The 23,675-nt window shown below is 49.8% G+C and overlaps 4 protein-coding genes across 5 annotated transcripts; 1 reads left to right on the plus strand and 3 right to left on the minus strand.

Moving 5' to 3' along the window:
* Window positions 1-154: 154 nt before the first annotated feature.
* On the minus strand, window positions 155-3,600 carry pofut4 (protein O-fucosyltransferase 4). 2 transcript variants are annotated; one of them, XM_080008050.1, is made up of 5 exons: window positions 3,259-3,600; window positions 2,685-2,996; window positions 2,141-2,521; window positions 1,414-2,036; window positions 156-1,221 (listed from the first exon to the last, which is right to left on the minus strand). In XM_080008050.1, the coding sequence occupies exons 2-5, from the start codon at window positions 2,994-2,996 to the stop codon at window positions 1,071-1,073; spliced, it is 1,467 nt and encodes a 488-aa protein (XP_079864176.1). In that variant the 5' UTR covers window positions 3,259-3,600; the 3' UTR covers window positions 156-1,070. The 2 variants fall into 2 exon arrangements, with proteins under 2 accessions (XP_079864175.1, XP_079864176.1); XM_080008049.1 differs by having other exon boundaries at window positions 155-1,221; window positions 2,685-3,600.
* A 170-nt stretch (window positions 3,601-3,770) lies between these two features.
* Window positions 3,771-8,311, plus strand: rab9b (RAB9B, member RAS oncogene family). The gene is made up of 2 exons (XM_080008054.1): window positions 3,771-3,834; window positions 5,512-8,311. The coding sequence occupies exon 2, from the start codon at window positions 5,625-5,627 to the stop codon at window positions 6,231-6,233; it is 609 nt and encodes a 202-aa protein (XP_079864180.1). The 5' UTR covers window positions 3,771-3,834; window positions 5,512-5,624; the 3' UTR covers window positions 6,234-8,311.
* Window positions 8,312-10,425: 2,114 nt separating this feature from the next.
* plp1a (proteolipid protein 1a) lies at window positions 10,426-14,716 on the minus strand. Its single transcript, XM_080008053.1, has 7 exons — window positions 14,665-14,716; window positions 12,616-12,802; window positions 12,354-12,510; window positions 11,622-11,790; window positions 11,459-11,532; window positions 11,300-11,365; window positions 10,426-10,881 (listed from the first exon to the last, which is right to left on the minus strand). Exons 1-7 carry the CDS (start codon window positions 14,666-14,668, stop codon window positions 10,801-10,803), a joined length of 738 nt encoding a protein of 245 aa, XP_079864179.1. The 5' UTR covers window positions 14,669-14,716; the 3' UTR covers window positions 10,426-10,800.
* Window positions 14,717-19,562: 4,846 nt separating this feature from the next.
* Window positions 19,563-23,038, minus strand: pcdh20l (protocadherin 20-like; the record flags this gene model as incomplete). The annotated part of the gene is made up of 2 exons (XM_080008180.1): window positions 19,563-22,088; window positions 22,991-23,038. The coding sequence occupies 2 exons, from the start codon at window positions 23,036-23,038 to the stop codon at window positions 19,563-19,565; spliced, it is 2,574 nt and encodes an 857-aa protein (XP_079864306.1).
* Window positions 23,039-23,675: the final 637 nt, after the last annotated feature.

The raw sequence follows: 23,675 nt of genomic DNA on the forward strand, positions 1-23,675 counted from the left end.
CTTTTGTTTTTTCCAAATGTAGTGTCCGTATCAGTAAACGATGAAGGATTTGTTCGTAAAACTATACGATTGAGAAGAAAAAGAAAAAAAGGGGCTGTGAATACAATGATACTGCTTGTCGGGTACAATATGGTAAATATGAAAAAATGGGATACCAAAAACACAATTGTTTCAAAATGTTACACTTTATTGTTCTGAGTACAAAATGTTTTTCTTTGGAAGGTTTGTTTTAAAATTAAATGATTTATATAAACGTGGAATTAAATGTGTGATATAAAAGTGGGTGTACTGCGAGACTTGAGATCTCTACAGGCTACCAGTTTCAGAGGCAAGACATAATTTGGAAATTAACATATTGCACAGATGGTGAACTACGGATAGAGTAGCAGAAGATCTCCAAATGAAAAATTGTTTCGGGGCGATATTACATAGTTCAGTGCCACAGAAATGTACTGAGCTGCTCTTCCACGCTATTTTGGGAAACGAGTAATGGAAATTTGGAGTTGGCGTTTAAAATATTACATTTACTCCTTTCCTAATATGTCGATGTCAAACGGTGTTTTCGTTGCAGAAACATCACCCTTGGAGGAGTTGAAAATGTACTTCAGGTAAAAAAAAATATATATCTGCGCCTCGATGATCTTATTACACACAGGTGGACTGGTAGTCGAATCAAATTAAAATCTGACGCTCTATTGAACATAATCCCCTGAAACAACCGTACTTACATGCAACTAACAAGGATATGAAAGTGGAGTTGGGAAATGTATGTCAGGTTGAGTAATACTGCTTCGGTGAAGTTATATGGACATCTTAAACCTTTCAGCTACTTTTCCGAGTGGCTTTCTATCTGAATACAATGTACAAACAAATATTTACATTTCTTAGCAGCATAAAAATATATTGGCTCACGAAGAAGAAAAAAAAAAAAAAAAAAAAAAAAAAAAAAAAAGGTATTTCCGCGACATGTCCTCAATGTAGCAGAGGGGATACATCATTTCACAGAGGGCGTAATTGTACGGGACACCCTTGTAAATCTGGCCGAGCTCCGTCGTCCATTTGTCTGGGAGTCAGTGTTTTCCTCTGGCTCTCGTCGCAGCAATTTTCTGGATGTGCTGCCACAGCAGCGAAGGGTCCGACTCATTATGTCTTATCAGGGACTCCAGACCTTCTGCTTGGTCCAGGCTCTGCCAGTAATCCTGGGGCCATATTTGCAACCATCTGCGAAACAGATACGCAAACAGATTAGGCTCATCAAATCAGAGGCTTTTTTTTTTTAATGAGAATGGCAATTAATCAGGACTACGAGGGGAGAAATTATGTCCCCGAGAGTGAAAAATCCCACAGTAAATTGGACGGCAATTTGTTCTCATTTACACACTTGGCGCGGTTAATAATTCAAGACAAATTTACCCGTCGTCTGGGGGGAGGTCTCGGATATCGCCATACCCTGGGCCAGGCAACGGGCATCCCATGTGAGAGTTATTGGCCATCTTCGGTGTCGGCGGTGGGTTGAGCTCTGGGGCTCTGCGGTGGGCCCGCTCCGCCGCCAGTCGAGCGTTCTCCTGGTCGCACACGTGACACTCGAACCCGTTGAGGTAGTTGGGCTTGCTCATGTCGTTCACCCCCCACTCCCGGGTCCTCAGGCGCTCCAGCAGGCGGGTGTTGCTGATGCGGCTCGGATCCTTGAACTCCAGGTACCGCGCGTATTCCTCGTCGTTCCCGTCCAGGAACTTGAGGAAGTCGGCGAGGTCCTTCGGGGACGGGAATTTGTCGATGAGGACGGCAGAGTGGTCGTTGGGCATCCAGTCCTCTACCAGTGAGGACCCCCGGTACACCGGCACGCAGCCCTGGTGCAGCGGGCGCCACAGCTTCTCCGTCATGTAGTCGGGGCACAGGCCGTTTTCCAGCGCCAGGTGGAACTTGTAGCGCGCCACGAAGCTCATGAACTGGGAATCCTCGCCGGTGGCAGTGGCGGTGTCTTCCAGGCGCTCCGGCAGCGGTTTGTTGTTCAAGCATTTCCCATACGAGTCCACCTAGAGAGATTTGAGACAGAGATGAGTAGGACGATACATGGATGGGAGGGGTTGGGATGGGAGGCGGTTAAACACCGCCCTGAAAGAGCACAGAGAGAAACTACCTCGATGTGCTTCATCAGCTCCTGGATGTATCGGTCTCTGTCGGACGGCACGTCGCAGTGGGACTGCATGTAGAGCACCGGGGCCAGGCCGCCCCTCCGCCAGCGCTGCTTCTCCTCCAGGGACACAGCCACGGGCTGCAGCAGGTAACTCAGGGACGGCAGCCACTGCAGGGTCAGGGGGTAGTCTGAGCTCCTGCTGAACGTGGCCGTGTAGTTGAAGAGCCGGATCCCCGGCGCGTGCGAGAGGACGTAGTTGTTCATGGGCGACTCCTCGTGGAACAGCGCCCACGTCTGGTGCAGGAGGCGGGGGAGGGGCGCCTCGTAGGCGCGGAAGTCCGTCCCGTAGAAGATGATGGACGTCGTACGCTTAGAAAACTGGACCTTTCAGGGGAAGAGGGAGAAGATACACTTTGTTAATCCCGGTGGGGAAATCAGTCTTCCGCACTGAAACCACCCCACTAACAGGAGCCGTGGATTTACATCGTCGTCACTGTGTGTACGCACCTCGGCACCACCCGGCCAGATTTTTTTTAATTATCTGTACCTTGCGATTGCTGGTGGCGAGGCAGGAGGAGGCGGCGCAGTCGATGCGTTCCGTGTCTCCGGGGAAATGGGGGAAGAGCCCGGCGCTCCACCACAGGAGGACGGGCAGCTCCTCGCTGCCGCGGGCGTCGCCGTTGCCCGGGCCGCGGTACGTGGCCACGGAGGCAAACTCCATGTCCGCCAGGGCGCTCTGGGGCTGGAAGGCCCCCAGGTCCCCGGCGTCCGGGGCGGAGGCGCAGGAGACCCACACCCAGCAGAGGAGCCCCAGCAGCCCCAGGCACGCGCAGGGCACCAGTCTCCCCTTCGCCGCCATCTGGGGACGGAGACACAGGGCAGAGTCACAGGTGATCACTCGGACACAGGGAGGGTGACAATGACGGAGGGAGGGAGGAGCTTCGCCTTTCACTCCCCGACCTTGTCTTAAAGCTCCCAGTGATAAACTAGTGTAGTTGACGGTGGAAGCCATTGCTTCGTGGGTGTGCCAATAACTTCAACAACACACCACCCGCTACGGCTGACGGTGTTGTTACTCCGTGCATCGACATCCAAACAGTCCGAAACAAACGGTCTCCTACCGTGATCGGGGCGGTTGCTCGCGTGTTGTGGCGCGCGCGGTCACGGCGCTCCGCTCCAACGTTCCCCAAACATGACGACCCTCCGGGCGGCGAGCCGCTGCGGGGCGGTTTCACCCGCGGCGCGGCCGCCGCGGAGAGAGGACACGGCCGGAGCGGCTCCGATCGGCGCCAACGCCGCACGCTCTCCGGCGCCACCCGCCGGACCGGAGTGGAGCGGTCCGCGGTGGCGTTCGGTCACTCCGCGGCGGTCGAACGCGACTCGTCTACGGACGCAGCGCGGTTGTGGGAAGGACGCGCGTTGTCGCGATCACAGCTCCGGCCGCGCCGAGAAACAGTCGCAGCTTGTCTTTAAAATGGGCGAAAACAAAGGAAAAGGCAACGGGACGCTCTTCCCCCTGGACCCCGAGTCGCTCCTCGGGGGCGGGGCCTGCGCCCGGAAGCTCCCGGCGGGCTCCGCCGACGCTGGCGCGCGCCGGGACCTCCCGGGCCGCTTCCGGGGAATAAGCCCCGCCCACGACGCGGTCACTCACCCCGAGAGGCAGGGGCGCTGGGCGGGCGGCGCTGCGTCGTGAACTGGTAAAGTACAGTCAAAACATTTACACACTTCGTGCCGGTGCGAGCCGCCGCGGGGGGGGGGGGAATTCGCTGCGTTGCGTTGCGTTGTTTCCCCCGCGGGTTCGGTTTGTTCGGCTCGGCGTTGGACCGGTATATCCACTAATCGGCGTGGATAACTGGACGGCGTCCTCACCCGAAGACGTCAACAACCAGTGATGTCGGCGCCGGTTGTGCGCGTTCTTTGTGCGCTTCTTCAAAACTGGCGGACACGCGTTCTGCTTGTTAACGACGGCGGGCAACTGTGTTTAGCGGGTTGCGCGTTGGCGCCGTGGGTTGTGTGTGCGTTTTGCGCAGAGACCTCGACACGGTGTCTTTGCGGTTCTTGCGCACGGCCACGTTCAACAGCAAGCCCAGCTGGGAGCTGCTCCCTCCCTGCGCAGGCGCAGTGTTGTTTGCGAAGGCAGACCAGCGAGCGACTCGTTCGCCGGGAACGAGTCGCTCGCTCGTCCGACTTCGCAGACGGCCCGAGTCAAGTTCGTGAATCTGGAGTCGCCACAAACTAAACATTATGACTGAAGACCACATCGATGTGGGGGAAAAGGCCGAGGCATTTGGCACGTCATTTTGAATGTGACGGTTTGACACTTTTCGTCCCATCAAAATGTATAATTTATAAACTATAATATCACAATTATTATAATATATTATAATACAGTCATCATTTCTCTGTCAAAATAAACAATTTAGAAAGAATTAGACGATGTGCTGAATAAATCATGCGATCATCATGCATAAATGCGATTTCCTTGGATCGACAGTCTGCATTCTGCTGCCGATACAAATAGTGTTCACAGAATTAAATGATTCCTGTGAGAATTCCATTTGCCTTCCATTCTCAGTTCCATCCTGATTGTGGTTCATCACCAGCTGGTCCTCCCTCTCTCGCAGTGCATTATAACAACTGAATCAAGGGGGGGGGGGGATTGAAATTTGAACTCCTCTTTTTGCTGAGTCACTTGCCAGGAACTGAATCTTGAAAAAAAGAGTCAAAGCTTTCATCACTAGCTTGTCCTCCAGTCAGGTGCTCCTGACTCATCCCTAACCGCCACTGATCTCTCTCTCTCTCTCTCCCTTTTTAAAAAACCAACCTTTTCTTTTACAAAGACCGCATGGCACCGCTGCACATTCAGTGATGCGTTCAGTCACCACAGCGATCCGGCCATTATTCATGTCTTTAGTGGCGTGTTGGGACGCTGTCAGCCCAGGAGGGGGCACGGCGCGCAGGGAAAACACCCGTGTTCTATCTCAAACTCATATCTGCATCATGACTTGCCAAAACCCGTGAGCGGCGTAGCTGAGAGCCGGGGCAGAGCTCTGGGTCGTTCACCCTTCTTGTCCGTGCGTCGCTAAAACCGGTCGGGGCACGGCGTCAGACGTCAGAATGTTCTCTCTGGTGGGGATCAGGACTCGCCTGTGATCGGCGGAGATATCGCCACAATTGCCTTGTGCGCCTTTCATTATTATTTATGTACTTCGAGTCGCCGATTCATCAGAACGTACGCAATTGTTTGGCATTGCTCGTGCAGTAAGTACTTTCCATTAAGGTATTTTATATTATAAACTCATAACTAGTATATCATTAAAGCAAGCCTTTTCTTCGCCTTGTTTTTAACCTCTTGCCCAATCACTCTTTTCTAGGCCTTCCTCCCCCGGGCTGACTGGACCCTGGTGAGCCGCCGCCCGGTGTGGAGGCCTGGTCCTGGCAGCCAGTAACCCAGTGACAGGGCCAAGCTGGGTGGGGGAGAGGCGTGATGAGTGGGAAGAGCCTCCTTCTGAAGGTGATCCTCTTGGGGGACGGCGGCGTGGGCAAGTCCTCCCTGATGAACCGCTACGTCACCGACCGCTTTGACTCCCAGTCCTTCCACACCATCGGCGTCGAGTTCCTCAACCGGGACCTGGAGGTGGACGGGCGTCTTGTCACCCTCCAGATATGGGACACAGCGGGCCAGGAGCGCTTCAAGTCGCTGCGCACGCCGTTCTACCGCGGCGCCGACTGCTGCCTGCTCACCTTCGCCGTGGACGACGTCCAGAGTTTCCAGAACCTGAGCTGCTGGAAAAAGGAGTTCATCTTCTACTCTGACGTGAAGGACCTGGAGCGCTTCCCCTTCGTGGTTCTGGGCAACAAGGTGGACAAGGAGACGCGGGAGGTGGGGGAGGACGAGGCGCGGGCCTGGTGCGAGGAGAACAGCTGCTGCCCCTACTTCGAGACCAGCGCCAAGGACGACACCAACGTCACGGCGGCGTTCGAGGCGGCCGTCAGGGAGGTGCTGGCGGCCGAGGACCAGATCGACCACGTTCTGCTCAGCAGCACCATCGATCTGCACGGTAACCGCAAAGCGCCCCGCTCCCCTTGCTGCTGACTGGTCTCACCGGGATCGCTTCCGTCCCCCGGGCCCCCCGGCGGAGCCCGGCTCTCTGAGTTTTACCGAGCCGCTGTAGCTTTTGTCTGCGGTACATGTTGGTACGAGCTACTGAGAACAGCACACCCTCAAGATGATGTGGTTTTGTAACCGCTGCCCTAAGCAGTTTGGCGCCACATGTTCAGGTGGCATTTCAGATGGTTGGATTACGGATCCAGCCAAGGTACGTTGTAACTGGCACAGCTATCCTTCCCACTCTCTGCTTACCGCAGTGTTGCACATGAAATGCACACTTTAAGCCAGCATAAGCTTTGTCTGCCTGCACGGGTTATTATTATTATTTTTTTATTAAATAGCCCACCTACAGTAATTATTTAAATTTGTTTCTTGTTAATCCAGTGGACCAGAGAACATTCTTTGGCAAAATTCTTCCCGTTCTCTCTTCCAAAGCACAGCCTCGTATTTCTCGTGATGTGTGCGCGGGGCACTCTTTAACCGTAAGCCGCCGCATCCGTCCGTCTCTCCGCCAGACCTTTCCCCAGTCATCTGATAGCTAATGGAACGCAGTCCTGCCCTCTTCTGCTGGCAGGCACGCCGCTTTGCAAATGGACAACATCCATATAATGATTAACGTATTCAGAGATGGGGAGGATCATTTATTGCTGCTTCATAAAGGGAAGAAAACATGTTTGTTGTATATTTTTTGGCTTTAAAGCGGTAGGTACGATATAACGCGGTACTCCGTTTGTATCGCCGTGATTCCTGTTACCACATAAATACACGTAAATTGACATGTACGATTTTTGAGGTGGTATAAATCCTCATGGAAATAATGAAAGGGAAGACAGGTTGGTATTTATATGTATTTACAAGGGCACGCGGACGCGAGTTCTGAACGGTGCGTTGTAGGTGCACGCATACCATTTTTAAGTTATTTTGAATTCACTCGGTATGAGGCGCAACGGTCCTGTTTACTGGGTCAAAGTCCTGGGGACTTCATTCCTATCAAACATGTTTGCTTGCGACCAGCCCCCCCCCCCCCCCGGTGTTAAACAACAGCACTTGGGGGTGCAGCATTGAGTCAAGTGTTCTATTTGGGGCCTTTTTTTTTCCCCCTCCTTCTTGACACAGAGAGGAAGTTTTGTCGTTAATACTGAAATCGGCCCCTTAAGCATTTTTGCGATGTTTGTCAGCGTGACGTATGCAGCGTCTGCCTTGTGCTGTCAGTTTGCACATCCTTCAGTGTCGACTGAATGTGAACGCGCCTGAGCACAAAACTAACGTCGGCGTGTGTGCCGCGTGCTTTGCGTCTCCTCTATGTAGCAGTGGTGTATTATCAGAAAATCTCTGAGGCTTAACTGTGTGCAGGTGAAAGGTACTTCATGTCATATGTGCATACATGTTTACCTACCACCACACGTATGTTAGACCATTGTCCTGTTGCCTATTTATTGCCGTTGGCCGGAGGTTTTTCTGTGATAAATCTGGATTTAAGGGCTCAGCAAAAACCGGGGCCCGTTTTTGGAACCCCAGACAGATTTTTTTTTTTTAACATTTCATTTCTCAGTATTTTGATAACTAGACGGCACGAGGTCATCAGTTTCTTTGAACAACTTCGTTGGTTGTTGTGTTACGCGGTTGGGTCGTTCCTCATTTTTCATGGTTGAGTTATATGTATTCTTACCTCTTCTGCTCTTCCTGTTTGTCACAACGAAACCCCTGTCCGCGACTATTTTTATTTCAGAAGAAACTGGACGCATCACAAGAGGTTCACTTTCACAGAGGAACCAAAAGCAGGTGTGGCTGTCAGGTTTAGTTACGCACGGTGGCAGGTCACTCTTAGTATTACCTTACAGGAGTTATGTATTATGTTTTGGGTCGAGGTACCTTTAAAGTATTTAAGATCTACTAAATGTGAACGAGTAGGGAATTTTAACACAATATAGCCTGCAATTTACCTGAAGGGAAAATAAATTCCACATGTATGTATATTATTGTTTTTCTGAGTTTAACATACACATGAACATTCATTTCACGTCTTTTTTCACTGTAACAAACAATGTCATTTTGCAGGTGGCGCGCACACATATATATCTATCTTTTATTTATATATATATATATATATATATATATATATATATATATATATATATATATATATATAAATAAAAATAATAAAATCTGTAATACTGTATGAACTGACACTGAACAAAAACAAATCACTGAACTGTTTTGCCTTTAGCAGTGTGTATGGGAGGTTGTTTCCCATTTTTTCTGCTGTTGCATTCAGAGCGTTTGGTTACTCCTCGTCCCTTACACCTTCCTCTTTGCACTATGGACAATAAGACTGGTTGGTTCAAAAGACCAATGTCATAATTTCCAATATGGTACTATTATTAAAACAACATCAAAAAGACTGGTCTTGAGTTTTTCTTTTTCGTTTGAGACATTAGCACCGAACATCATCAAAACAATATCAAGCTTCACAGTTTATTTAGAGAGGCCCAGAGAGGAAACAAAAAGACAAAACCGCAGTAACAAAAAATGTCTTCTCCTCGACGGGGTCGATGCATGATTTGACTTACTAGTTGGCCTAGATGCCAACTTAACGCAGAAACTATTCTCTGGATCCGTCTGTTCTTTTCCAAAAAGGCCCATTCTGTACAATCACTAATTTTTGATCATTTATAATGGGCTCTCTTCAAAGACCTACATTTAAACACAATTAAGCCAAAAAGGTCGACCAAACAAGAAAAAATAAGAAAAAAAATTACACAAAACAAGACCGCTTCAATTACCGATAAATTGGTACGCTTAAAGGCCGCCGTCTCATTTTGACGGGCCCTCCGGCCCCGCCCGTGGCTACGGAGGCTCCTCAGGATGTGGCTGCGGCGTTTCAGATAAGTATGCAGGGTAGGGAGAGCACAGTGCTCCCGCTCGGTCCCTCTGCAGCCTCCCGTACAGGTCGCAGCCTCTCCTCTCATCCTCCCATCTGTGCCTCAGCTCCTTGCCGTGCACGTGGCCCACGGCCAACAGTAGGCAGTAGTGCACCTGGAGGGGGAGAGAATTCAAAAACACCTTGGCCCTGAAAAGGCGGCGCTGGGCCAAAGCGGGGTCCCCCGTGGAGCGCGGTAAACGCACTTTTAACTTGCATTGAGTCGTACAAGATTGCAAGTGCAACGAGAGCGTTTTTTTTTTTTTCCATTTTATTATAAAATGACAAAAGAACATTTACTAAAGAAATAATAAAAAAATTATAATAAAAAAAAAAACACAGCCAGCAGCTAGTCTAACCATCTGAGCCTTGCTGCTGGGTAAAGCTTCCACCAAACCAAATACTCTACAAAGTATATTACGATAGGTCGGTTAGTAGTCATCCAAAGTGTAACGCACTTCATTAGTTCCATCTACAGTCAGTAAAAATGTGTTATACAATAACTACAACAAAACTCCTAGAGAACGAAGAGACAAAACCAAGCTGTCCTGTCTCTGTAGCGGCGCCTCGGGCCGTGCGGTAACGGCGAGCGTGGGCCAGTCAGGGAGTTACGCTTCGAGAATGTGTTCTAATAATCTAATAATGAGGTTGCTACCTAAGGAAGCACCTCACGGTACCCGGGCCATCTCAAAATGAAGAGAGAAAACAATTTCAGACCTTTCTAGATCATTACAAGTACGTCTCATTTCGCAAAGAAACTAGTCAAATATTGGGATTCCTTAACTCCATCACTTGTTGCTTCAAATCTGTCCGTACCATTACGGGGGCGGGGGGGCGTCACGCATCTGTGTGCGTTTTGACGTGGTTGGCCGCCGTCACTGTGGGGCCGTATTCAAACGTCCCAGAAGCCTCGCCCTCTCTTTTGTCTGGACCCTCTCCGCGGACACGCAACACGACCCCCCTCCCGGCAGAGAACCACGGCGCAGGTGGCCCCCGGCCCCCGATAGGTCATGTTTTTTTTTTTTTTTAAAGAAAGACTCGCCCGCTATTGTCCGGGCTTTTTCTCCTGCCCGTGAGAAAAAGTCCTGAGGTCAAAGTGAGACTGCAAAATGCATGCTTGTCTGCCACCATGGCAACCAGATGTGAAGCACAGTAGCCATGGTAACCTGTGATCCACTCGCTGACGATTTTTTTCGTTTGGAAAGAAAAAAGAAAAATTCACGGTTTGTTGGTTATTACGTTACATCATACCGTTATTTTCATTAGCGATACGTCACCTGCGTTTTGAATGACGGTGAAACAAAATAGATTTTACACACCAACCACATCACGACAAATATTTACACACATTTTAGGTGTGATGGGGAGAAAAAAAAAAAATAGATAAAAGCACTGAACTCCAGAACCGTGAGCCTAGCAACCAGAACATTTTAAGAGAGGGGGAAAAAAAATAAAAAAATGAAGTTGATGAAAAAAGACAAGAGAGATGAAAGAAGTGACGTAGTCCATGGGCCCCGGGAGACGGCACCACAGGTGGCGGCGCGCAGAGAAGTGGTAGCAGAGAGTGTCCCCTCGGGTCCCCGTGTTTGAAGTGCAGAGCAGGGTGTGTGGTGGTGGGGGGCGCTGACCAGCTTAGCACCGCGCGCCTATGCCCTTTCTGCCCAAATACCGCAGCACCGCAAAGTTATAGGTGGTGGACACGATATAGGTCAGCTGCAGATGGGGAGAAGGAGGCAAAGAGTCAGAGAGAGAGACCGGGCTTGACAGAAAAACGAATTATACTCAACTCGTCAAAAAGAAAGTGAAACCAATGCGGATCGATCCCTCAACCCTGACGGCTCAATCTGAAATGGACGCCCACGCCGCGTTTTCACGTGATGGGAGCGCGTGAGAACCACGGGGCGCGTCGCGTCGGGCCCGTCCGGGAAAAATAACAAGACATTACGGCGTCATTGTGAAGCCGCGCGTCGGCCCCGGGCTGAGGGAACAGAGAGCGATAGTGCCGGAGTCATCAGTCATGGGGGCCTGGAATGCCTCGCCGCCCACACGGTGAGCGTCACGCTGCCACACGGGGTCACAACACCATTGTAATCGAGCGTGGGCTCCAAAATCCAAAGTGGCGGTCACTCACCAGCGCCAACAAAGTGATGCCCGCACCGGCGAAGGCAGCCACGTACAGCTCATAGGTCATTCGGTACTGGAAGGATGAGACCAGAGTCAGTCTTATCAACGGGACAGGCCGTTTCGTTTTGGGAACCCGGGAGAAAAAAACAAAAACCCCGACACTCACCTCTCTGGTCTTGCAAATGTTGGACAGGGTCATTCCGCAGGCCTTCCCCGGCACGGCGTTCCACGGCAGGAGTCCTGATAAGAGAACGGCACCGCCATTATCGCCGCCCGTCCCATTTCGGTTTCCCAACGAGAAGCGGCCCCGCCGGGTGCCCCTCCCCTACCGTATTGCCTGGCGTCCACACACAGCTGGTTGATGCTGGACGGGGTCTCGGTCAGGACCTCGATGGTGTGGCAGGTGGCGTCCATGTTGTAGAAGAAGTAGACGGGCAAGGCGGAGAAGGCAAAGACCAGCAGCCAGAGCACGGACAGGACGTAGCTCACCACAATGAACTGCGCGGAGAGGAAACAGAAGCCGAACTGATACCGGGAATAGCAGAACAAACATGTAACAAGGGAAGGGCAAAGTCTGAGCCTGCGTTTAGATCCATTATGTACTCTTAATACTTCACCAAATAAGCCGAGTAAAATTAGCCGATTAGCAGAGTCAGAGTTATTATGGTAACTGCCATTAGTTTATAATGTGAGTGAAGCGGGGAATCGCAGTAAGTCCGTGAAAACTAATATCGTGGTAGAGTACTTTGTTTGCTGTGCCGGGTTATTTCCTTTAAGCTACTGACAGCAAACGTACACCGGAGACACCTGCCCTGGAGACCTTCTCGTTATCGCCGACAACCGCGTCCACATCCTCCTTATCTCCACCCTCCCCCTCAACCCAATCTGCGGCTTTAGAACGCCTTTTTTCCTCCCAAATGCACGTGAAAGCTCCAAAGAATCCCCAGCTGCACCGTCGCCCGAGACGCAGAACCGCACCCCGCGGCAACACCGCGTGACCCCCCCTCCCCCCAAAAAACAAAAAACAAACAGCTAAATCTGGGAACCACTCCGCCGCTCACCGTAGAGCTGAGGCAGCGGCCGCATGTGGTGCTCCTGAACTCCCCAAAGGTTTGCTTGGTGGCGCTGGTGGTGTAGAAGCCCTCGGCCAGCAGCACGATGCAGTAGAGGAAGAAGAAGGAGGCCAGGCCGTAGATGACATATTGGAAGTACTGGATTCTGGCAGAATACAAGGCAAACGAGGCGACTTTCAGAGAACCACACCCACACCCACACCCACACACACACACACACACGGTTCCTTCTCGACACCGGAGCACTCACATGTAGGCGAGGGTGATGTAGTCCTGCAGGTTACGGGCGAAGTAGTTCTCGATGAGTCTCTCGGTCTCGGTGAGCGCCTGGTGTCCGCAGCCGCAGAACAGAGCGATGCCGGAGAAGCAGAGCAGCGTGGCGACCAGGGAGCAGTAGGGCACGCCGCCGAGGCAGCGCATGCAGCAGTCGTAGCAACCTGCGGGAGCCGTCACAACCGGACGCTTTTTCAAAAAGGCGCGGGCACCGCCCCACGTCGGCTCGGGGACAAGTGGGGTTGGGGTGGGGGCGTCATTGGAGAGAATAGAAACTTGAGCCGCGCCTGGTAAATATGTGATAACCTACGCGCTCTAAAGCGGCCGTTCTCAACCTTTATCCCCACATCAGGGGCCTTCAATTCGATACGCACGGTCCCCAATTGGATAATATTTCGTCTCGAGGGCCCCTCCATCTGAGACGATATTTATCGATAGATAAGATTTAGTGGCGCTAACGTCTTGGGAATGAAACAACCGTCAAGTTTAACTATCGATCGTGTTGGCTGGCGGACCCCCGGGTACCTCTCGTAGCCCCCCCGTGTTGAGAACCACCGGTCCCAAGAGGGGACGTCCGCCAACATCCCCATGAACAGGATACCAAGAGCCACATCCGAAATTGATCAGATATTTAAAAAGGGAAGACACTCGGATTTTAGGCGTTGAAATGTAAAGCGCGGAGGTGTCCAGTGGAAAGGCGTGGGATTATAGATTTATCGTCACGTCCACACGACCCCCGTCTCTACGTAGACCTGGAGATCAGGAAGAACTCTGGATCCGCCGGGACGAAAAAGTTTAGGAGCCGGGAGTCGCCAATGGACGCCAAGTACCAAAGGCATGTGGCGGGGGTGTGTGCCTGCACTGACCCCGGCTCTCACCCCGACTCCATTCACCTCCTCGGCCGAGTGTGAGAAAGAAGGGGGGCGGGGGCGGGGGGGGGGGGGGGGGGTGAGTTAAAGAAAGAGAGAGAGAGGCTGCTTTTGTGACTCCAGGGACAACAGGCTTTGTCTCCCAGCGTCCTGGGGACACAAGGGCCACCAATGTCAAGCAAACAAAGGCCAGAAGGAGCTTGACGCCTCACACACACACGCACACACACACACACACACAACACTGTTTTTCGGGGGTGTAAGGAAACGATCGCCGAGGACGGCCGCTGGAAACGGACGCAGCGGCGACGGACATGTTTACAAGCGGCGTAGTTGTGCGCACGGCGTGCCGTCACACAGGCACACGGGTGTGCCAGCGTACGGGTGCACAATGGCGCCGGGCAGACTGGATGGTACCATTACAGCGGGCGCAGCACAGACGGCGGGAGGGGGCGGCCGGGCGGTGCTTTAATTAGACACCACGTACTGACTGACTGAACGGCGCGAGCCTCAGTGTTCAAAACTGTTTGTCCTGCAGAGAGGACGATCACACCTGTAGCACACGGACGCGACATGTCTAAAAGCGTGAAGTTCATATCGATTAACATTGATCCATGAAGGTCAGTTATGTCTCGGAAAACAGGTTTATGGGCGCTTCAAATACCGATACGGAGGGTTTTTTTTGTTTCTTTTTTACTTTGCTTCGACGACGTGAGTGACCGGTCCAGGAGCATAAACAGCCGATGGACCGAGTTTTGTTTTTTCTCTCTCTCTCTCTCTCTCTCTCTCTCTCTCTCTCTCTCTCACACAGACACAGACACACACACGCATCTGAAGTCGATCATGTTAATTGTGGGTCACGGTTAGTGTTATTAACCTCAGCTGTGTTTGAACACCTCCACACACACACACCCCTCCTCACACACGTACGTCAAAATGTCTGCCGTGAAAAGCATCAATTACCCGCAGGTCAAACACTTTCTTTCTGAAAGTCGGCTGAAAATCAGGCAGAAAGGAGAGACAAGCTGACGAGGCTTTCTGGAAGTCAGTCACTTAGGCTATCAGCATCGGGTGTTTAAAAACAACAATAATAATAAACTTGCGGTTCCATCGCGCCCACATACAGCTGGATTTCCGGAGAGGCCGGACGTACTCACCCATGTCTGGACGGACGGATGTGATGATGGAGACCCGCGCTGCAGCTGCTCCGCTGGTGGAATGGGCAGCTTTGTGGTGTCTCTCCTCTGTTTATCTCTCTCTCTCTCTCTCTCCCTCTCTCTCTCTCTGCCCCCCACCTCTCCTAACACCACCACCCACAATGGACAGAGCTGCTTATGGCCGTAGGTCCGATCTTAAAGAAACAATGCGGCCTTTCAGCCGACCGCGGGGCCCCGGGCTCCGAGTCTTGAGAATGAACGAGGAGGGTCAAGGTTTTCTGGCGCTGGCCGAGACGCACTTCAGTTCATTGTTGGCGCGTTGGGTGTTTTTTTTCATTTGCATGTGATCGTTACTGGCGAGTCCATTTAATGTACAGCTGTCTCCCTGCGCCGGTGGTGGCTCGTGGCTGCCCAAACAAGGCTGCATTCAAGGCCTCGCGATGTAAATGCCTTACAAAAGGGACGAAACAAAACAAAAGCTCTGTTGAATGAGCGTCAAACATTGACCTCACTTCTGTGTGTTCTCGACTGGATGACGTGAATTAAGTTGTGGCTGTGGAACTAAATTAAACCTGTGGATGCAGGCAATGGGGATTGAGTAGAATCATTTTATTTTTATTTTTTTATTTTTTATCCATTTGCCTGTCTGTCTGCTCCGTGTGGGGCGACAAAAACGGGCACACACACGGAAAAGTGCACTTCTACAGGCTTGCAAGAGCTGCAGGGTGCTGGGTTCCCAATCCGGCGTCGCGGTTCCCCAGGGGGAGCGTGGAGGAACTGCAGGGGATCCGCAGTGATAAATAAATAAATAAATAAATAAAAATAAATTAGTTTATTCGGTTTTTGTTTTTTTATTTATTTTTAAATCACCCTCACCAATGAAGTGAATTCATTTATTATTATTATTTTTTGCTCATCTGATGTTGCTCTCCACCAACTCTCCACACTTTATCATCGGTAGATAATTCTAATTATTTTATTTATTTCATATTTATTTATATATATTTTTATTTATTTTATTTTTTTTTTTTTGGGGGGGGGGGGGTGGGGTGTCAAGTCTGACAAGGGGAACTTGATGTAAATAAAAACCCCCAAAAAACGACATAAATAAATATAAATCTATATCCTGCCCTTCCTCCGGTCGAACACCGGAAACGGAATGGAATGACTTCCGCCCTTGACCAGGAGATGGCAGTAGAGAGCCTGTGGCTGTCGGAGGGAGCGCTGCGGTGATGGCGCCACATTCTACGTTTAACATCAAAAAACCTTGTCATCCAAGAAGTTTTGCACATAAACGAGATCACGTTGAATCGATTGAGACATCATTTATTATTTGATCTCTTATCACTTGTTTTTCCCTCCTCGATACAACACGACCTCACTGTGCATGACGAGTGTAGGATGTAAGTGCTGCAGCAGTAGCATGTAGAACTGAATTCTGGCGTAATTAAATAACAATTTTTTTAGGATTTTATTTTCGAGATTGCGCTATTATCTGCAGGCACACACGTTGACACCGGAGCCATGCTATATTGTGATTGTTTTTATTTAATTTTAGTTTATTTATTTATTCATTTTATGATCATTTAATATTATTATTATTATATTCTTTTGTCACAATGAGCTTGATAATAATAATGTCAAATATTATGCCGTTCCATTTTACAACTGTTAATCGAAAATATTGATGTCATAGCTTTAACAACCAATTAAGAGAACATGGATTTTAACCAGTATTTAAGTTTGTTCAAAACAGGAATAAAGTTTTATGTCCTTGGTCGCGGCCACATTAACGGCCGAGCTCCATATTGGAAGTGTCTCCAAGTAACTCGATCCAACTTGAACTGCACTGGACGCCGACGTACACGTTGTCCCTTCCAACAACCGACCATTCCCAAAGGCGTTGGGCCCCCCCTGTGCATGCCTGAGGGCCTGCTGCGGTTCGCCCGCTGCGGAGGCTCCTGCCGGGCGGGCCTCTCGGCAACGCCATTTTGAGATGCCCGCGCGGACGACAATGCAGAAAGCAGCGCTGCGGAGAAAGTCGTCACCAGGAGCCGCTGTGCAGCAGATCGCTGTCGCTCCCAGAGCGGAACACCTGAGCCGCCTATCGCCTCCCATCAGGAACGACACGCCTATTGGAGCTCCATCGTTTCACATCCATGCGTGCGTTTATGTCCGCCCCCCAGGCCGCCGTCAGAACAACACTGTATATCCATATCCAGGCGGCACGGTGATGAACAAGGCGGCGTTTAGAGGGTTTTATTTGCGGCCTGGAATGCGGTTTGTCTAGTACATATACTTAATGAACTAAGAAGTGATAGTGCAAAATTAATACGTAAATAGTTATTGTGAGATTACTGTCGCTGTGTTTCGGCGCTGCTCCGTGGCTGGCTTCATGACAACCTCAATATTACTTAGCCTTTATGCACATGGAGAGACAATAAAGCATTTTTACAGTGCAGTGGTCTAATCTCGATGTGCTTATTATTGCACAGCCAGCACAACGGCAGGCCGGGGAAGGGCTGGACTCCATAACGATATTATCCGCAATTAAGCTGCACTTTGCTGACAGGAAGTCGAGGATCGAAAGCCTACTTTTATTCTCGGACTGACGACCTGTCAATTTTTGCATCAATTAATTGTGACACGTAACGTCGCTTTTTAGATGGAGAGCAGCTTCTGCCCCAGCTGGGGGACGTGGACCGCCATGCCTACAAATGCAACGCTAGAGAGGGAATAAAAAAGGGGAAATTATATTGATTTAGATCCTGATGTGGAGACTTCACCACATTTCAACCACATTTGTTGCATGTGTGATGTATCTTTGTCAGTTTTGTGAGTGATCTTCTCAAATTTTAGCTGACTTTATATTGCTAGAAGGATGTTTTAAAAATTATTTTTTATAAATGTAGTTTCTAAATGGCAGACCTACCCTTAAATTCATGTGCATTGTAGTACAGGCCTATTCAACTTATGGCCTGGGGGCCAATTATGGCCTTTGTATTAATGCAGACTGGCCCTTTGACTTAATTAGCAGGGTAACAATGGTATGTAATTACGTTCATTTATAGCAGCATTATGTAACTTTTGGTATTTGTGCCCCTACAGTTTTTTGCACTTTTATACCACTGGCGTAAAACTCGCTCGGGTGTCTGTAAAAATATATATTTTACTGGACAAATTTGAACCTTATCGGTTATGTTTCATTAACAGTCCATGTTACAAATGCAGATATAACGTACACCCGGGGTACAGCGCCCCTTCCACGGACCTCGCCGCTTCCCGGAGTCAGCGAGCACTCAGTCCGCGGCTCCTAGGGGAGGGCGCAGGGATCGGCGCCCTGCTACCGGTGTAGGTACAAGATGTGCTCGGCCCGGCAGATTGGAATCGCACGCGATTCAGAGTCAGAGGCTGAAACAAACCCTGTGGCGCCGGTCCCCATATTACAAGTCAGTGTACCGTCAAAATGATGCTGGGGCTGTTATTTTAAGGTAAGAAAACAGTAACATAGTGTTGCTTTAAACATATAAACACAGAGAAATTAAGAATGTTATCTAGAAATGCACGCCCTAAAGAATTTTGGAGAATTGATGAAGATAATTTGCAAAAAATGAAGGTGGTTTCTTTTACAGGAAGTCAGTAACAGGTTGAAAATCTGTCCCCCATCAGAATTCAGAATGCAGTTGAATAACCCTCACACTACATTCTAATGGCTATTTCTTTATTGGCCTACCCTTGAAATTTAGGGGATGGGGCTTTTCATATAAAGCATTCCTAAATTCAAATTGGAGATCGCAGCTTGCGTTCGGGGAGAAATTAAAGTGCCTTTGATCTCATTTTAAGTACAGTGTGCGTCGTGGCGTGGTACAATAGGCTCTGTGCCTTCGGGAGGGATCCAGCGCGATGTGCGTGAGGGGGGAGGCGATCGGGTGACAGCGGAGAGAGAGAGAGAGAACGAGAGGGAGAGAGGCCGAGGCCGGAGAAGCCGGTGTGCCCGCTCTCCCCTTCCTTCTCCAAACTGCTCCTTCGGCGGCTTTCGTCACCTGCCCACCCTGCAGGAAGAACATTAGAGCCCTCCCTGCGTCGCTGAATACCTGAGAATCTCCATCACCCAGAGTGGGAAACCTGAGAAAGAGCCAATCAACTATAGCGAGACCATTAGCTCAGTGTTTAATTCTCCTCTCCACCGTGGGCATGGAGAGTAATCGTCGGTGATGAGAGGCTAAGTTACCGACTACTTATTTTCTTGGGCTGTCTTTGTCATCCTATACCTGTTGTTTTTCTCATTTTACATTTATATCTACTACAATTGGTTTCGACTACTGTGCAGTTTGCTTCTGCTTTACTGATCTGTGCTTTTACTTAACTATTTTGACTGTGAAGCGCTTTGTAAGTCTCTTTTGAAAAATGTCTGTAAAAATTTGTATTTTTATCATTGTGGTATTGCAATTTCTACATGAGGGAATATGTTTTCGTATGGTGACTAAAACTGTGTATATATTCCACAAAGTGCAGTGTAGTGCACTATTATTGTTGTCTTTTTTAAGTGCCAGTTGAAAATTGGGTCTATCTTTTATGTATGTATGTATGTATGTATGTATGTATGTATGTATTTATGTATGTATGTATATTCATGGATTTATAAATGTAATCTTCATTCTGCAGTCGTGGTGTTGCTCGGTACAAACAATGTGAACATGGGGTTGGTCTACAATGCCAGACATGATGAACTCCCCAACCCAAGGGACGAAAAAACTGATACGATCTTATATAACAGTAGACAAGAACTTTAAGTGCAAATATATACGTATATATAAAAAACGCAATGAATCCCCTCGCTTCTTACAACAAGGTTGTCAAATCAGAATCAAAACAACCAGTTTCCCTCTTGTCTCATATTACTCATCAGAGTTCTTTTTGAGCCTGAGTGGAATGGCGTTCTCTTCTACTAGTCCTCTCCTACTCCGTCGCAGGTGTCTTTTCTTCCATTTCAAGTATAAAGCAGCTGTCCCCGCAAACAGACAGATGGACGCCAGCATTGCACCCAGGCCCGCTAGCAGCATCAGCTGAGCATATTTGGCGGCGGGCCCCTCCTCGCTCTCACAGATGGGGGCCTGCGAGGGGGTGTGTGCGAGCCAGTTAGGCAGGGGCCGGGGCACGCTGTCCAGGTGGCAGGGCTCGGCGCTCTCGTTAACCAGCAGGTTAACCCAAATGGTGGTGTGCAGCGGTACGGGCTTACCCCCGTCGCTGACGACGATGAACAGGTGATGCATTCCCAGGTCCTTCCCCACCAGACGCTGCGCCAGGGTGAGGTTCCCCGACCGAGGGTCCAGCCGGAAGGGGCCGCCGAGGCGGGGCGGCTCCCACGCAGCGACGGTGTACGTGATCTCAGAGTTCAGCCCCGTGTCCTCGTCAGTGGCGTAGATCTTTGCTAGCGTTGTGCCGGCTGCGGTGGCCAGAGAGACGGTAAGGCAGGACAGGTTGCTGTTGGGGAGAATCACCATTGGTTGGTTGTCGTTGACGTCCTCCACAAAGACAGTCACCCTGGCGACGGAGGTCAAAGTGAAGGGGTGGCCGTGGTCGCTGGCCAGCAGCTGCAGCTCGTAGCGGTCCTCCTTCTCTCTGTCTATGTCAGCGGTGCATCGTAGCGCCCCCTGGGCATTGTCCATAACGAAGGGTACACTCTTGTTTACAACGTGCACCTCCACAATACCATTCTCTCCTATGTCTGAGTCCGTCACTCCCACCTTACCCACCTGGGCCAGTGGTGGAACATTCTCAAATATAAAGAATATGAAGTGAGGAGTCATAAAAAAAGGTGCATTGTCATTCTGGTCCAGAACGTAAATTGATATGGTGGTCATTGATTCTAGTCGAGGGGAACCTCCATCGCTCGCCAACACTGTGATGGTGTGCACGTCCTGCTGTTCCCGGTCCAGCGGGACCGCTGCCGACAGTTGCCCGGTCAGGCGGTCCATTCTAAATATGGCAGCCGTGTCTTTGTCTAGCCTATAGGTGACCCTGCCGTTGTGCCCGCTGTCTGCGTCTGAAGCGCGGAGCGTCAACAGAGGGGTTGCTGGGTGGTCATTTTCCTCCACCTCCAGACGGTAGTGAGACTGGGGAAACTGGGGGGCGTTATCGTTGACATCCACCACTCGCACCCTGATCTCTCGCCTAGAGCCGGTGCTCGCAGAGCCCCCTGCTGATGGCCGAGACACCACCACAGAAAGATCATATTCCCTTTTCATCTCGTAGTCTAAGGGCTTTGATGTGGAAAGGAGATATTTGCCGTTCTGTGGGCTTAACAAAAAAGGCCCCTCACCTTCAATGATAAGAGATGAGCCCTTAAAGCCACCATTCCCCCCCGGGTCCAAGAGAGCCAAGACAGTAGGGGGCTGGTTCTCAGGTAACATTATACTTTGGTTCTGATGCTCCGCTATGAACCCGATCTCAATCGCCGGGACTTGGTTCTCTGAGGGGTGCACGGATACGGTTACCTGAGTGTCTGTTGGAGGGCAGTGATAGCCGCTGGCTAACACTTGCAGCACCAGGTCCTCGGTCCTGTCACTCAGGAGGTCCTGCGTCAGTGTTATGAGCCCGCTGTCGCTGTCCAGGCTAAACAGCTTTTTTGCCCGCTCAGAGACCTTGGGGCTGAGGGAGTAGACGATGGCGGCGTTCGGGCCTATATCCGGATCCACCGCTCTGACCCGGGCCACCACCGTGTCCCTGCGAGTCTCCCCGCCGATGATAACGCTGAGGGGGCTGTCGGAGATGAACCGCGGACAGTTGTCATTCACGTCCGTCACGTTGACAATCACAGTTGCTGTCGCGCTCAACGGGTCTAAGCAGCGGTCGGTGGCCACCAGAGACATGCGGAACTGTTCGCGAGTCTCTCTGTCCAGAACTCTTTGCACCACCAACATAACCACAGCACCCTTATCCACCGTCAAACTAAAAAACCCACCGGAACCCTGTAGGTAGTATTTCAACTCTCCATTGCGTCCAACGTCCCTGTCCTGGGCCTGGTCGTCCAATAGGATACCGGTCCCCACCGCCGTGTCCTCAGGAACACTCAGGTGGATCTCTTTGTTTTCAAAATGAGGCGCGTTGTCGTTGATGTCCTCTACGATCACATGGATCTGTATGAGGTCTCCCGAGGGCCCCACGATGGCGTTGTGTGGGATGATACATTCCCCGGCTGTCTGCTCGGGGCAGAGCGCCTCGCGGTCCATCCTCAGCTCGGCGGTGTAGAGATTTCCCGTGCTATTATCCATCCACAAATAATCACCATTGAGGAGGATGAACGGAGGGGGAAAGTGTTTACCAAGTGTTCCGACTTGAGTGCCAGCCTCCTGTTCCTCTGGAACGGAAAAGCGGAAAGGATCGCATAGGACCTGCCCGAGATGAACCAGAACAAGGACATTCTAAAGAGGGGGGAAAAACATATGGCAAAACATTTATTTTAATGTAATCACAGCAGCGCATACGGTACCTACTGGTCTTGATTAAACATTCTAGTATTTGCACTTGGACGGAAATGTGTCGTGGTAAATTCCCTGGATAGTGATATGGTTCTAATTGTAACATTCATACTTGAGTGAGCATTTCTAAAAGCTGGGTCTGTGCAGAGTTGAATGTGAATCCCATCAGTTACACAGACCAATTACTGTATCCCGCAGCACCAAGGACAGAATGTCATTCGTGTTTCTGAAAAAAAAAAAAAAAAAAAAAAAAAAAAAAAAAAAAAAATCACACATTTTTGGGCAATTATTGTCATTACATCTCTTTCCTAATTACCTATTAGGTCCAGAGAGGGTATGAGTTTTTTCAACCACTGTGTAGTGTCCCGTGAGAGCTCACCAGGTGTGCCGTGAAAGATTTTCAAATTCCAATTAAAATGAATAGATAACGGAAATTAGCTCTTGTGTTGCAAGATCAAAATTGCAAGGCTATACCAATTGCCGTCCCAGCCAGAATTGCAGCTCTGTGTTCACCACAATTAGCCCAAGATGCGCACTGAACGTTAGAACTATGAGTAGGCCACAATAATAAGCACAGTTCTACGTGCTTGTGAAGTTTTTGTTGTGGTTAACAGGAGAGTGGCGTGACGTGGGATTATTTAATTGTAAAACGTCTGCTGTGACAGAAAAAAAGGTCGGGAAACACTGCCCTAGTGTGTTGTTATTGTAACTCTAATAACTCTTTGGCTTTTCTGCATTCTGTACTTTATAATCCTGGGCACCAAACAAATGTAAAAACAGGAATATCAATGTATTTAAATTATTTAACACCATAAGATTATATTTTGTATTTTTTCACCACTGACCTGCAGCACTCCAGCCCACTTCATGTTATCAGGTGTCCCATGGCCCATAGCCTTCCTTTGAGCATGTTACCTCCGTTTCCTTCCACGGAGTGAGCGTTTGCTGTGGACGGAGGCAGTAACCTGCACCTGTACGGCTGGAAACACGCCCCCCCCCCAAAAAATAGCTACCCTTTCATGGCGATCGGACACTGCAGGGCAAATCAGCCCAGCAGGTTTCCCTGCATTCTTGTCCAGAGTTCAAAGTAACCTCACACCGTGGAATTATCAACTACTGCTCAAGTGTCATTCAAATCGGAGGCCTCTAGAACAATTCAAATGAACTTAGAATGACTGGGGTATGCTTTTAACGTTGATATTTTGGACTTGTACAGATATCTTTGGCGGGTGGAATCACACCCCCCACCGCTAAGCTCTCTGTCAGAATTGGCCTCAATATCTTGGGGAGCATCAGTTAGACCTTAAAGTCTGAACAATAAATTAAAAAGAAAAAAGATTTGTAGTGTGAATTGTCTCTGGGCAATATCTTTCAGAATCAATCATCAATTCAATCACTTATTAAGACTATATTTAGACAGACGTGCTCCTCTCTAATGATGTTAATCTCTCCACTGACCTTAAAATAAATTGGTTTGTTGACATAACCTTACCCCTTTCCTACCCCCCCCCCCCCATATTAGATCACTCA

This window comes from Zeus faber (genome assembly GCF_960531495.2).
Source record: "Zeus faber genome assembly, chromosome: 10".
NCBI classification, from domain to species: Eukaryota; Metazoa; Chordata; class Actinopteri; order Zeiformes; family Zeidae; genus Zeus; species Zeus faber.